Here is a 14,082-nt window from a genome sequence, read left to right as displayed (position 1 = left end):
GACTGGCACAGCCTGACGGGTACCCAGAGCTGGAGTAGACAAGGGTCAGGGTCTCTAGGAGACTTTAGTATGCTCCTGGGACAACGGCTTTGCCTGGGCTGTAGGACAGAGCCGCTGTCACCATCCACTTTGGTCAGGGTGGAGTTCATCAAAGCTGTTGGGGACCACAGGCCACATATTGGACACCTCCCACAACCTCCCAAACTGAGAGCTGAGAGTCTTTCTGACCTGGTGCTAACACCCCACAAAGCCCTCATCCAGTTCCCTAATCCAGGTCGCATGTCCTGAAATGGAACTGCTGCTCGGTCCTGACACCACCGATGCATCCTCACGTGTCGCCTGAGGAAACAGGGCTGTATCTCAGGGATTCCATGCAGTCTCCCAGCGCCCTGGGCCAGGAACGGAAAGGGGACAGCGCCACCCGTTCCTCACTTCATACATGTTCCTGGGGAGGACTGGATGGTCCTCACATTGGGTTTCCAGTTCCTAGAGAATGTGTCTCCCCAGCAGAGGAAGAGCAGCTGTTCCGCTCCGTGGAAGGCCAGACCGCCTCTGAAGATGAAGAAGAAAGGTGGCAGGAAAAGTCCAGGCCCCCACAGGCCCTTGCTGAGGTATCTCTGGTGCAGCCCTCAGGCTGTGAGAGTAGGTAAGTGGCTGGATAGCTCTGGCCTGGCAGTGGAGACCAAAAGCACAGACCCCCGCCTCCCAGAAGGCAGCTTCATCCAGGGCCCTTCACACAGCTTCAACATGAGACGCTGACAGTTTTAGAGTACAGACATCCTTGGCCCCTGACAGCCCCTCCTGGGAGTATAGCTCAAAAGTGGAAAACCCCCAAGTGCAAGGGTAAAATGAGAAGAGCAGGGAGAGCCTAGCCTGTGGGCGGATTTAGTCCCCACCAGCCGTGACTCCCTGGATCCCTGGCCCAGGGCCTGTTCTCTTCCTGCCACTTTGCAGGTTTCCGTCACTTCCTACAACACAGTTCAAAGCCCTCCTCCCTCCCCAGCCTGGCTCCCAACTGCTGCGTTCTCAGCTACCCACAGGTGTAGCCCTTGTATCGTCTCAGAGGACGATAAAAATGAGCTCCGTGCCCATGGGTAATCCAAAAACTTGCCTGGTTTTTCTGGGCCTCAGTCTCCCTGTCTCAAAGATGGGTCTGTAACACTGTCTTCAAGGACATGCGGTCAGGATGTAAGATGCTCTCTGGGGCAGCAAGATTAGTAGACTGTAACATGCTGTGGCCTTCAGGGGTGGATGTATCACCCATTCTTCATGTCCATGCCAAACACTTGTTAACTACCTGTTTGTGTGCCAGGCAACACTTGAGCCATTAGAAAACAATAAGCAGAAGGCTGCCTTGCTGTCCTGGGTCCCCTGCTGTAGGGAGGGAGGGGAGCAAGTGTGAGAGGACAAGGCAGTGGAGGAGAGCTGGAGGCAATTCTGCCAAGCAATGTAGATGGTGTGAGAAGGGTCCAGGAAGAAACAGAGGCCTTAGGAGTGCTGGAGAGCCTGGGGAGTCCATTGGCTGGAGCTGGCTGGGTGAGGTGGATGGGAGGAACACCTCCAGGAGTCCCTCTGAGAAGCCAAGCAGCCACAGGAAGATGCTGAACAGACAGGTCCCATGCCAGCATCTGTTTTCAAGGCTGGAGCACGGGGACAACAGGTCCCCACAGTGCTGGCTTTTCCTCCCCTGCAGGTGTGATGAACAGACAGCTGAGAAGCTCAAGACTCTCTTTGGCCGCTGTGATGGTGCTGCCCACATCTGTAACCTAGAGCTGGAGACCCATGTCACCAGGCTCGGGGAGCAACTGCAGACCCTCGGCTGCAGTGGAAAGACCCTGGGGACACCGGAGGAGGAGGTCAGCATGGCCCTAAGGTCCCAGGTCTTATGGCTGGAGGGACTTTCAGCCATAACCCACTCACAGAGCTGTGAACGGGACGCAGGAGATGTGGTCTCCTCTCGTTTCTCTTTGTGGGAACTTTTGATTGCCTGTTACAGAATGCCATCCCAGATTAGCTTGGTTACAAAGCAGGCGCTTACAAGAACTTGGGGAGGTGGGGGGAACAGCTACATGGGCTGTTCAGAGGCATAAACATGGCTGTCTTCTGTCTGTGTTTCCCTGAAACCTTAGCCTTGAGTCAGACTGAGAAACCTAGGGATTGTCAAGGATGGTGCTTTAACAACTTAGTTTAAAGATCTCGATTGGCTCTATTTGTGATTCTGGAACCAGGCAATACGTCAGCCCACCAAGCAGCGAGTGTCTAATGCACACAGGACTAGGCGTGTTCCTGTGAGGAAGGATGGGTAACAGGAAATGCCAGCTTCCTACAGGTCGTGTATTTGGTAAGGATTAAGCTAGACACACTATCATTCCAGGCCCACTGGGGAAGTCACCCCTGACTTCTCCAGGGACACATGACAGCCAGGTCTCCATGTCAGTGTAGAACTCTGCCCTAAGGATCTCCACTCTGCACTCTGGGCCCCAGAGTAGACACTGAGCCCTGAGCAGTAGCAAGTCGGGAGTCAGAGCAGTGCCCCACAGTGCATGCTGGAACAGGCTGCCTGGTTTCAGTGCCAGCTCTAGTACCCATGTGACCTTCTGTGCCTTGATTTCCACATCTGTAACATGTGTCAAGTGAGTAGATGTGGGTAGTGAGCTCCTGACAGCTCAGCCCTGACTGTCGCTGTCTGGTAAAGACCCCTCCCCCACCTTAGGATTCCAGGTTGATGTGCTATGTTTCTGGCTGTGTCTCTGTTCTCACTGGGGTTGCCAGCAACGCAGATATATCAAAAAGAAAAGAAAGGAGAGAATGGAGTTGTTAGACTAGAGAACTGTGCGTGTCTGCTCACTGTCCTGCTCACTGTACAGTTTGGGGCAGGCACTTAGCTCCTGTGGCCTCAGGGTGGTTTATCTGCATGGCTACCTTACATGCAGGAGGCCAGACTAGGTGATCTCTGCAAAAGTGTCAGGGAGGCCAGCAACCTTGCTAGGGAGCTATGAGCAGCCATCCCGGGGATGCAGGTGCCAGGAACACACCAGACTCTTTATCCCAGGCAGAACCACAGCAGACCATGGAGACAACCGAGCATCTGAGGCTGGAGCTGCAGATGGTGGAGACAGAGCGGGTGCGACTGTCGCTGCTCGAGGAGAAGCTGGTGGATGTGCTACAGCTCCTGCAGAGGCTCCGGGACCTGGTGGGGCTCTGGGGGGGTCCTAAAGGGAAGGGAGGTCTAGAGGTGAGCTGGGGGACCCAGAAGAAGGTGATGGTGAGAAGGGCCAAGGAGAGTCCATAGGGGACCCGAGGGTGACACTGTGGAGCCAAGGGAGGCTGGGAGGCTGAGGGGAGCCTGTATGGCACCCCTAGGGCTCTGGTTTCCTTGGTCAGCAGGGGCTCCTCCACTGACAGATACAGAATGTGGCTCAGAGAAGCCACCCAGAGAAGAGGATATTCCAGATTGTTTTAGGAGTCTGATGAAACTGAAATTAAAGCCCAGAGCTGGCTAGCGAGATGACTGGGTAAGCTGTGTGCCACCTGAGCTTGGCAACCTGAGTTCCGTCTCTAGCACCGTTGAAAAGGTGGGAGAAGAAAGCCGAGCTCATAATGTTGCCCTCTGACCTCCACACGTGTCATGGCATACATGCCCACACATACGCACACATGGGCAACAATAATAAATAAATTTTAAAGGCCAAAGGAGGATAACCAAGAAAGAATTTAACTAACTAACATCTCTTTTAAGCATGGCTGCAGGGCTGGGGAGACGGCTCTGTGGTCAAGAGCACGCACTGCGGATTCCAGGACAGCCAGGGCTATGTAGAGAGACTCTGTCTCCAACAGCAAAAACAACGACAAAGAGCACCCACTGCTGTCAGGGAGCACCAGGGTTCAATTCCCAGCACCCACATGGCAGCTCACAGCCAACATAACTCCAGTCCCAAGGGATGCAACATCTTCTTTAACCTCTGCAGTCGCCCGGCATACACATGATCACAGACATACATACAAGCAAAGCACCATACGCATAAAATTTAACAAAATAGTTTAAAAATAAACATGGCTACAAATTATTAAAGAATAGCAGACTTGGCACAGTGGTGCCTATAATCTCAGCACTGGAGAAACTGAGGCAGGAGGATTGCCACAAGTTTGAGTCCAGCCTGGCACATTCTACCACAAAAAAAAAAAAAATTGGTTGCTTTTGTTTGTTTGTTATTTGTTTGTTGCTGTTGTTTTGGGGACAGAATTTCTCTGTGTAACAGCTCTGGCTGTCCTGTAACTAGCCTTGTAGACCAGGCTGGCCTCAAACTCACAAGAGATCTGCCTGCCTCTGCCTCCCAAGTGCTGGGATTAAAGGTGTGCACCACCACTACCAGGCTCAAAAAAAAATATTAAAAACTAGCCAGGCATGATGGCATACACTTTTTGTTTTGTTTTGTTTTTGTTTTGCTTTTTCAAGACAGGGTTTCACTGTAGCTTTGGAACCTGTCCTGGAACTAGCTCTTGTAGACCAGGCTGGGAGGTCTGCCTGCCTCTGCCTCCCGAGTGCAGCGATTAAAGGGCTGGCGCACACTTTTAATCCCAGTACTTGGGAGGCAGAGACAGGTGGATCTCTGAGATTTCATTTTTGCTCTTTGTCAGGCTGCTGGGAACATGGGCTATCCAGGTCAGGCTAGATTTTGCATAGCTGGGCAGACAAAGAGCTGGGAATGAGCTGGAGACCAGCTGAGGCTCAGCCCAGCCCCAGAAGCAGTGAGGTGTGTCTCTTTGTTTGGGTTTGTTTGTTTTTGAGGCAGGATCTCACTGCATACCCCAGGCTAGCCTGGGAATCTTGGTCCTGCGTCCACCTCCTGAGTGCTAGAATTACAGGTGTGGCCTCTTTCTTTTTGGTTCTTCCTTTCTACACTGCCTTCCCATTGCTTAGATGCTCATAATAAACAATGTGCTCTGGAGTTCAGATGAGCAAATGTTTGAGAGTACTTAGCCACCATCTTCCCCAGGGACATCTGCCCCTGGTCTTTGGTGGAATGGAGCCTGCACACTGCTCCACCCCTACCCATTGGGAGTCTCTGAGAAGCCAGTGTGGCCAGCCTCAGGGGTGGGAGGCAGCGGGGGAGTACAGGAGAGGAAGACAATATGAGGGGATAGGAAGGGATAATGGGGGCAGGAAGGGAGGATGGGGCAGGAAGGGAAGATGGGGCAGGAAGAGAGGATGGGGCAGGAAGGGAGGATGGGGCAGGAAGGGAGGATAGGGGCAGGAAGGGAGGATGGGGGCAGGAAGGGAGGATGGGGCAGGAAGGGAAGATGGGGGCAGGAAGGGAGGATGGGGCAGGAGGGGATAAAGAGGAACATGGAGAGGGGATGTGGGACCAGCCCCAAGGAGCTTCATGGAAGCTTCCAGAAGTCTATACTCTACCTCCTAAGTGGGACACAACCTGATCCAGCCTCTCTTTGTCTCTCTTGAAGAATATATCAAAAAGAGCCCTGGGGAAGATTTTGCTGAATGCCCTGGACCAGAGCCCCTCACAGGGTAGGCAAGGGTGGCAAGGGTGCCTGGCAGAGAATGGATGGCAGCTGTGGATCATCTAGAGCAAAACTCTAGCACTGTTCTGAATTTTGGTCTGCAGAACGGCCTCTGTCCCCACCCCAACAAAACAGACTCCAGACCAGAACCGAGCCGCAGAGACCGTAGGCAGCTATGACCACCCAAAGCCAGCATGGGCTCAGCAGACAAGGGTGGGGTTGCCTGCTGGCAAGTCAAACTGTTCTGTTCCATAAGCTAACCATGGGCCAGGACTGAGGCAGCGCCTCTGTACCTTAAAGCCCCCAGCTCTGACAGCTGACCTATCAGAGAGGAGTTACCCCACCACATAGTCAAGAACTACCCAGCCAAGTGCCTGGGATTCACCTAAAGCTCCAGGCCCTGTGGTCCCTGCTGATCAGGCAAAGCTGAGGGCAGCAGAATTTCGCCAATTGTGTCCCCTGCATCTGACCCTGCCTCACAGGGTCACAGGGAGACCCACAGGTGAGCCTTCACTTCGCAGGATCTTAGAACAGCCCATTATCAGTGGAGAGAAGGCTTATGGAGGACAGCAGTTCTTGGCCTTCCTAAGGCTTCACCCCTTTAATAGAGTTCCTCATGTGGGGACCCCAACCATAACATTATTTCGTGGCTACTTCATAACTCTAATTTTGCTACTGTTATGAGTCATAATGTAAATATCTGATATGCAGGATATCTGATACGTGACCCCTGCAAAAAGGTTGTTTAGCCCCCAGGGGTCATGACCCACCCTTTGAGAACCACTGGTCTAGGCATTAAGAAGGAACATAAGGAGCAGGCCTGGGCAGGGCGGGCAGTGGTACGGGGCAAGTGGTAGGCAAGCCACATGGAAGAGAGAAGTGACTGTGGACAAGATAAGGAAATCTAACCTTTTGTTTCTCTCCAGAGGGTACACGTGGCACCTTGGCCATCCTGGACACCTTGCACCAAGCCTTGGTTGGCTGTGAACTCCTGCAAAGAAACCCCTCGGCGCCAGCATCCACAGCTCCTGCGCACATGAACCCCTTCCTCATCTCCTGCTGAGCTCGCTGGCCTTGCCTTGGGCCACCATGCTCATCCTAACCATCATCAGACCAGCCTTGGCCACAACCAGACTTGCCTCCCTGGTCAACCTGACGACCATGGGGCTAGCTTTGGCGGTCACTGGACCAACCTTGACAGCCAGACTGACTGTCATCACTGTGGCCTCCTCGGTCATCCTGAGCGCCATCCATCCAGCCTCCATGGTCCGCCTGACCGCTGTTGGACTGTCTTCTACAGTCTGAACGATCGCAACAAATGGTCTGACTGTTGTCACTTCTGCAGAGTTCTGGCAGCCAAGGCTCCTTCCAAAACTGGGTCTGGCAGCTGCTCCTTGGGGCCTCTCACATTCTCACAAAACCCCCACACTGAGTCCCTGCAGGTGCTAGATCAGCCTATACCTGAGGCTGTTGCCCTTTAGCTGGGCACAGTACACAGTGTGCAGTACATCGAAAATCTCTGCCCTGCTTGCTCCAGCTGATTGCCCTGTTCTTTGACCTGCTCAGGAAGGGCCAGTTCTGCACCCTGCTCAAGCTACATGTGTGTTAGAACTTCATGTGGACGGATGTGCAAGGAGGCACTCCAGGGCCCAGGCAAAGAGAACCCACACTTTGGCAGGTCTAACTTTGTGAGATCTGCTATGATCTCCCGGGAAGGACAGAAGAAAATCACGGAATGCTTCTGGGGGTCGAGGCACATGACCAGCATGGGACACAACTAGCACACCCTGGGTTCTATTTTCCTGTGTTTCTGCTGCCAGGGATGCCCCAGCACTGCAAGAGCTCCCCCACCAAGCACACCCTTCACCTCTTTCTGTTCTTTCCCTGCCCTTTCGCTGGAGCACGGCAGGCACAAGTTTCATCAGAACCTTGACAAACTGAGAGAAGGAACATTCCTGCAGCCAGATCCCCCACCTGGCCTGTCCCAGACAAGTGTGGGGAAACCAGAGCCGAGTTCAGGCCTACCGAGACGGCCGCGATCACAGGTACTGTGTTTAGCTCTGTTGTTTTACACAGGCTCAAGGAGAGAAGGAGCCAGGAAGGCTTTGCTATTGCGGAGGCTGGGAAACTTTGCTGCCCAGGAAGCAGCACAGTTATTGAAAGTGGACCTGGGTTAATTGTAGAGGGGTGTTTTGGACGTTGAGACAAATACTAGGAAAAGAAGGAGGGGGCAGGGATACACTAGGAAAAGAGAAAGTGATATTATAGATAATACTTAATCAAAACCACAAATGGCAGACTAGGAGCAGAAAACAGAACAAAAGTTATTAAACATGAGCAGTTATGTAAGGCATCCACCCCCCTCCCGTCAGCATCACACCCAAATAGTAGTGGTCCCATTACAATAACCAAAATGTCGGGATTCTCAGACCAAACGACAAGATGTCTACAAGGAGGCTGGAGGGATGGCTCAATAGATAAGAGCACTTATTGCTCTTGCAGAGAGAGGACCTGGGTTCACTTCCCAGCACCCACAGGACCACTCCCAACTTCCTATAACTCCTGCTCCAAATGATCCAATTGTCCTCTTTTGACTCTCAGGGCACACGTGTGGTACACAAACATACACTCAGGCACAAACATAAAAAATAAATTAAAAAAAGAAATCCACTTTAGATATAGACACGTGGGTTGGAGTGAAGGGGATAGGAAATACCTCTGTGCCAACAGTAATCCAGCAGACTTCAAAGCAAGGAAAAGCACTGGGGGAGAAAAGGGTATCACATGATGTCAAAGGGGTCAGCTCACCAAGAAAATAATGTGTGCGCCTAGCAACAGCCACAAACTACCTGAGACAAAAATTAATACAAATTTATAGTGATGCACGCCTTTAACCATAGCACTCAGAAGACAGACGCAGACAGATCTCTGAGTTTGAGGCCAGCCTGGTCTACATAGATCTTGTCTCAAAAATACATATTAACATAGCTTCAAGAAACAGATGAGTCCACTATTGTAGTTGCAGACTTCGACATACTTTCATAAGAAATGGACACACCCCGCATGTATGGCATTAGTAAAGCTGAACACATCAGAGCCAACAACCAATGGGTTTGACGACACAGACTGCTCATCCCACACTGGCACAAATGCACCCTCTTCAAGCTCGGACAGCAGCCTTCACATTCCGGCTACCAACCTTCTCAGCCAATCAAGCTAAGGAAACGATGCAACTCTCTCAAGAGACAGCAAAATTAACTCAGAAATCCATAAATGCTTAAAGATTGAATAACATATTTCTACATTAAATACATATCAAAAAAGAATTTTCTAGAGTAATTGTAAAACCCTTTGGCTAAATGAAAATGGAAACATACCGCCTCAGAACGAATGGGACATGAGAAGAGCAGAGCTCAGAGGGAGTGCACGGCAGGGGAGTGAGCATATTAGCAAAGTCATTGCTCCCCCACCCCAGGAAGCCGTCAGATGAAGAGCAGATTGTAAGGCCAACTTGATAAGTGCATCCCAGTTTGAGCTATAGAATCAACTCAGAGTATACAGATGAAAAGAATAAAAATTAAGCAGAAATCAGACTCAAAATAGCATATCAGAAAAGAAAATCAACAAAGTCAAAGCTGGTTCTTGGGAAAGATTACAGAAGTGGTTAATAAAAGCATCTTGCAGGGGCTGGAGAGATGGCTCAGTGGTTAGGAGCACTGGATGCTCTCTCAGAGGACCCAGGTTCAATTCCCAGCACCCACACGGCAGTTCACAGTTGTCTGTAACTCCAGTTCCAGGGGATCTGGCACCAATGCACATAAAATTAATTATTTAAAAAGTTTAAAATATTTAGTTTTTTACAAATAAACTTCTCTCCAGGCTAATCAAAGAAAAAACAGAAGAGACACCTTATTAATACCAGCGGTGAAGGAGGAATGTCATTACAGGACAGATCTCAACAGAACTAAAGGAGTTAAGTGTGACTGTGAGCCTTGTGAGCCAATGAAAGGGACCCATTCCTTGAAAAACACATGAAAGCCACACATGAAGAAACAGACAGTCTGATAGGTATTAGATAATAAAGTTAACAATTAGCAAAGCAGAAAAATAACAGGCCCGGGACAAGCTCTCCGGCACATTCTACGCTGACCTGTAAGAAAAGGGCTGTATGAATCATCTAGTCTTTTCCAGAAAACAGGAGCAGGCCCTCTGCTTACAGGCTCCTCTGTAAGCCCTGGATTGTCATCACGCCAGTAAATATCTCAAACAAAGAAGAGCAAAATGCCTCCTAAGTACGGGGCAAAAAATATTCAGCAAAATATAAGCAAGTCACAGGCAACAGAGTGAGCTGGAGACGGGACCTGCTTCAGTCTCCAGAACAAAAAGAAAAAACAAGAATTGCTCACCTTACCCCAGTGGAACTGACACACTGTTGTATGGGAAAGAGGCTGGAGCCCGTGGTGGCTTCCATGTCCTTACAGACAGCCGTGCTGATACTCTGCCCTTCTTGAGCCTTCAGAGCTTGCGGGATTTCAGCCTGTCATCTTTTTCCTCACCCAGGGTGCAGAGTCCCTGAATATGGATGGGACCTAAGCACAGGCCTGATGCTCCCAGCCAAGGACAAAGTTCAGGGTGAGATGACCCCAGAATCTTCCCTGGATGCAGACCGGGGTCAGGGCCAGCGCATCAGATGTGAGTGGCAGAAAACAGTGTGCTTTGCCTCACATCCACACCCAGGAACAAGGACCCTACCCACTTCCACCTGGCTCAGCGGCTCAGAGGCTCAATAGCAGAGCCCAGCGTGCCTCACCAAGGCCAGACTCCGCCCACTTGATCAACCCAAGGACCTTCACAGAGCTCAAGGCCTGAGATGCTCTGATAGGGAAGCGGAAAGGAAGGTGCTGCCCAGGGAGAGGGATGTTGTACGGCCACTGGGCCCTTGGCCACCACGTCTCCAGACAGCAGCTGTCATGGAAACCTCAGTGTCAACTTCCGTCAAAAGTACTATATGTGAAGGCGTCCACTCAAACAGATCCTCCCCTGACACTGAGCCCAAAAATTGGCTTAAAAAAACCAAAAAGTTAGTTGGTGGATATTGAGTCCTAGAACCCTAACCCAAAGTTCCCTTTACTTCCTGTGAGTCCTAGGGATCACTGTGCACCAATTAACTCCTCGGTCTGCTGCTCAATAAAACTGTTGTCTTCTTTTTTATTGAAAAAAATTTAAATAGGCCCTTTAATTCTTAATCCATATTAACAAGGTTTTCCATGTATGTATGATAATGTAACTTATATCCAAAGATTAATTCATATTTTTTCAATTATTTTACAAATCATGTATTGCTGAGAACATTCCAGGCCTGAGGCAGGATAAATAAGTAGGTAGGAATCTCTGTGTAGTCATCAAATGACAAAGTTTGGAAGCAGGAGAAATTCAGTAACTATACTCTATTTGCACATTTGTGTTTCTATATTGGTACAATAAATACCAGACAATGACTGTAGAAAGTCTACAAAGACACAAAATCAATACTAATATCACCAAAATAATGACCTTTATAAATAATCTGATATAGATCAATTTCACATTCAATAACTTAGAAAAATAAGGCTAGTGTTTCCTATTTTTTCATACACAAAAGCAAAGTAATGGTTGAAGCATATGCAATTTATACTAAATATATCTTAGAAAAAAAGATAAAAATTTATTAATCCTTTTCAATGCAATCTGTAAATACATTAAATTAAGCTCATTGTATTATTTTATAGTACTGTTGTATAAATTAACTTTATCAGGTAGACGAAGTTCTGTTAAGTATTCTAAAATTCTTTTTTAATGTGAAAATCTAGGATTTCTTTGAAAACAGTTTTAGACCATATATTCTGATCATGCGTTCTCCCCTCTCAACTCCTCCCAGATCCTTCCTTCCCAGCCAACTCCACATCTTCTTTCTTTCTCTCTTTAAAAAAATAATCAAATAAAACAAAGAAATAACAAAATCAAGAAACACAAACCCATGAAAATATGCAAGCAAAAGACCAATATAACAAAAAATGCCCAAACAAAGCAATCTGAGATTAAAAAGTCGGCAGAAATACCACTGAGTCTGTTTTGCTCTGGACATCTACTGCTGGGCATGGGGCTACCCTGAAGTGTGCTTAATATCCCAGTGAGACTCCATTGGAGATAGCTGAATTTTCCTTTGCAATCAGGTATTAATTGAAGATAACTTCTTGGTTAGGCGTGTAAACTCATGTCCACTTCCCCCTCTCAGTGCTGGGCTCCCATCTGAGAACTGTTGTCTTCTTGTAGAGACCTTGCAATTATTTGATCTCAGCACTAGGTACCTGGTTGGCATAAGTGAAGTCCTAGGTTCTGTCCCAGCACCGAGAGAGGAAAGGACTCTCTTCTTGACATATCACAGAGCCTTTGGCATGCTTGCTCCGGGATGAAACTCTTCACTCCTTCTTTTGAAGGTGAGCAGGTGTGGTGGTTTGAAAGGAAATAGCTCGCACAGGGCATGGCACTATTGAGTAGGTGTGGCTTTGTTGGAGAAAGTGATCATTGTAGAGGTGGGCTTTGAGGTCTCACACGTGCAAACCATGCCCAGTATGACACGCAGTTGCTTCCTCTGCCTGTGGATCCAGATGTGGAACTCTCAGCTCCTTCCCCAGCATCATGTCTGCCTGCACACTGCTGTGACCCACCATGATGATGATGGACTAAACCTCTGAACTGTAAGCCAGTCCCAATTAAATGCTTTCCTTTGTAAGAGTTGCTGTGGTCGTGGTGTCTCTTCACAGCAATAGACACCCTAACTAAGACAGCAAGAGTCGCAGATAGAAGCTGTACCTGACAAGCAGAATGTGGTGGGGACACAGACTCAGCCACAAAGCATGGTGGTACCTTCCTTACTGGTGCACGATTAGTTCTAATTGGTCTTAATAATAAAAACCCAGAGCCAGATATCAGGGGAAATGCTGAAAGATCAGAGAGACAAAGGAGCAAGCCACAGCCAACTCTTACCTTGTTAACTCCTCAGCCAGAAGCTCCTGTCTCCTCCCTCTCTGCCCAGCCATATCACTTCTTATCTGTCTGTCTGTCTGTACAGCCCTCCAGACCTCTATGGCTAATTAGTGGTTAGCTCAGCCCTCTGATCCTCAGGCAAGCTTTATTTGTGAGAGCTCAAATAAAATATCACCATACCTTGATATCTCTTGGCCACTGTGTCCTGAGTACATCCAGGCAGCCCTGCCCAGAGGGCCTTGAGCCCTCCCAGTCTGCCAATGCCTAGCAAGGAATGGAGAACTCTAGCCATTAGCACAGGCACACATCTTTGAAGCAATCCCACCAGCCCCAATCAAATCTTTCAGTGGTGACAACCCCAGCTCTAGATCCAGTTGCGATCCTGACTGCAGCATCTAGAACCTTCAAGCTAAGACAACCTTATCTGACCTAAAAAACCAATAAAAACCAACAAACGTTGCTATGAAGCTGCTGCTGTGGACGGTGTGTTAGAGCCGTAGATAACAAACACATTTTCCGTGGTGAGTGCAGGCACGGTGGGGAGAGAGGCCTGACAGCGATCCCTAGGCCAGTTAAAAGTATGAAGCCAGCTGATGGACACTCATAAGCAAAAAGATGCTGGGAGAGGAGGGATGTTTGCTGCATGCCTGCTCGGCCTGATGCTTCTCATTCACATCAGACACAATGCACCCTGGCCAAAGGCTGAGCAGGGATAGGGTTAGGATGCAGGGCACAGGCAACAGCGGTGGGGAAGGTAATAGAAGAGGGGACCATGTACATGCTGAGGCTCCGGGCGCCTGCCCCATGCATACCCAGTGCCCTACCACTTAGAAAATATAACTCCAAGACGAATTTGTTTCAAATTTTAAAAAAAAATACCCATAACTTGAGACATCCAGTGTTGAGGCCTTGAATGGAAAGGCAAGAGCAACATATCGGCCAGCTGGATGAGGAGCAGGGCCGGGAGCATGGTGATTCCATACCGATTGGGGAAAACTTGACACACAAGTGTCTGAGAACAGATGTCCTGTCTTCCCCCTTCTTTTCCTTTTCTAGAAGTCCTTCTCTGGAATCTTGGAATGTACTAAGTGTCTGTAACTCGTTACAAATGTTTTCTTGGAAATTCTAACCCATGTCCTTCTCTCACCTTCTGGCAGAAATACTCCACTGACCTTAAATTGCTTCCCTCCCCAAATACTCCCAGCTAAGAGAATGTATTTCTACACTGTCACCACTAGGTGGGGACACACTCGCTGGATGGAAGCACGGAGGACAAAGTTTCCAGCTGGGTGTAGCCTGAGGCGGGAGTTCAAGTGCAACCCGGGAGGGACCTGGGACACATGCCATTCCTTTTTATTTTCTTAGAATCTGCTCGATTTTTAAACTTATACAGTATAAGATTGTAAATTTATATATTTTACTGTTTTGTTTCTTTGAGATGGGGCTTGCTCTGTAATCCAGGTGCCCTCTGGCTCCCAGTCCTCCTGCCTCAGTTCCCTGAGTCCTATGATTATAGGTATATCTAGTAAAACAGTT

General features: G+C 49.0%; 1 protein-coding gene across 2 annotated transcripts in view; it reads left to right on the top strand.

Annotated features, from left to right (window-relative positions):
- The window catches only part of Efcc1 (EF-hand and coiled-coil domain containing 1), a 36,291-nt gene extending 24,846 nt beyond the window's left edge, over nt 1–11,445 (top strand). The window contains exons 4-8 of one of the 2 annotated variants that reach the window (XM_038319149.1): nt 511–646; nt 1,694–1,856; nt 3,053–3,193; nt 5,464–5,527; nt 6,447–11,445. In XM_038319149.1, coding sequence (XP_038175077.1) covers nt 511–646; nt 1,694–1,856; nt 3,053–3,193; nt 5,464–5,527; nt 6,447–6,583 — 641 coding nt within the window. In that variant the 3' untranslated portion in view covers nt 6,584–11,445. Of the gene's footprint in view, nt 1–507; nt 647–1,693; nt 1,857–3,052; nt 3,194–5,463; nt 5,528–6,446 lie in introns of both variants that reach the window. The other variant, XM_038319148.1, reaches the window with a different exon arrangement.
- Nucleotides 11,446–14,082: the final 2,637 nt, after the last annotated feature.

This window comes from Arvicola amphibius, chromosome 2, assembly GCF_903992535.2.
Source record: "Arvicola amphibius chromosome 2, mArvAmp1.2, whole genome shotgun sequence".
NCBI classification, from domain to species: domain Eukaryota; kingdom Metazoa; phylum Chordata; class Mammalia; order Rodentia; family Cricetidae; genus Arvicola; species Arvicola amphibius.
The sequence above is the reverse complement of the archived record's forward strand: the minus strand, read 5'-3'. Positions and strand labels throughout refer to the sequence as shown.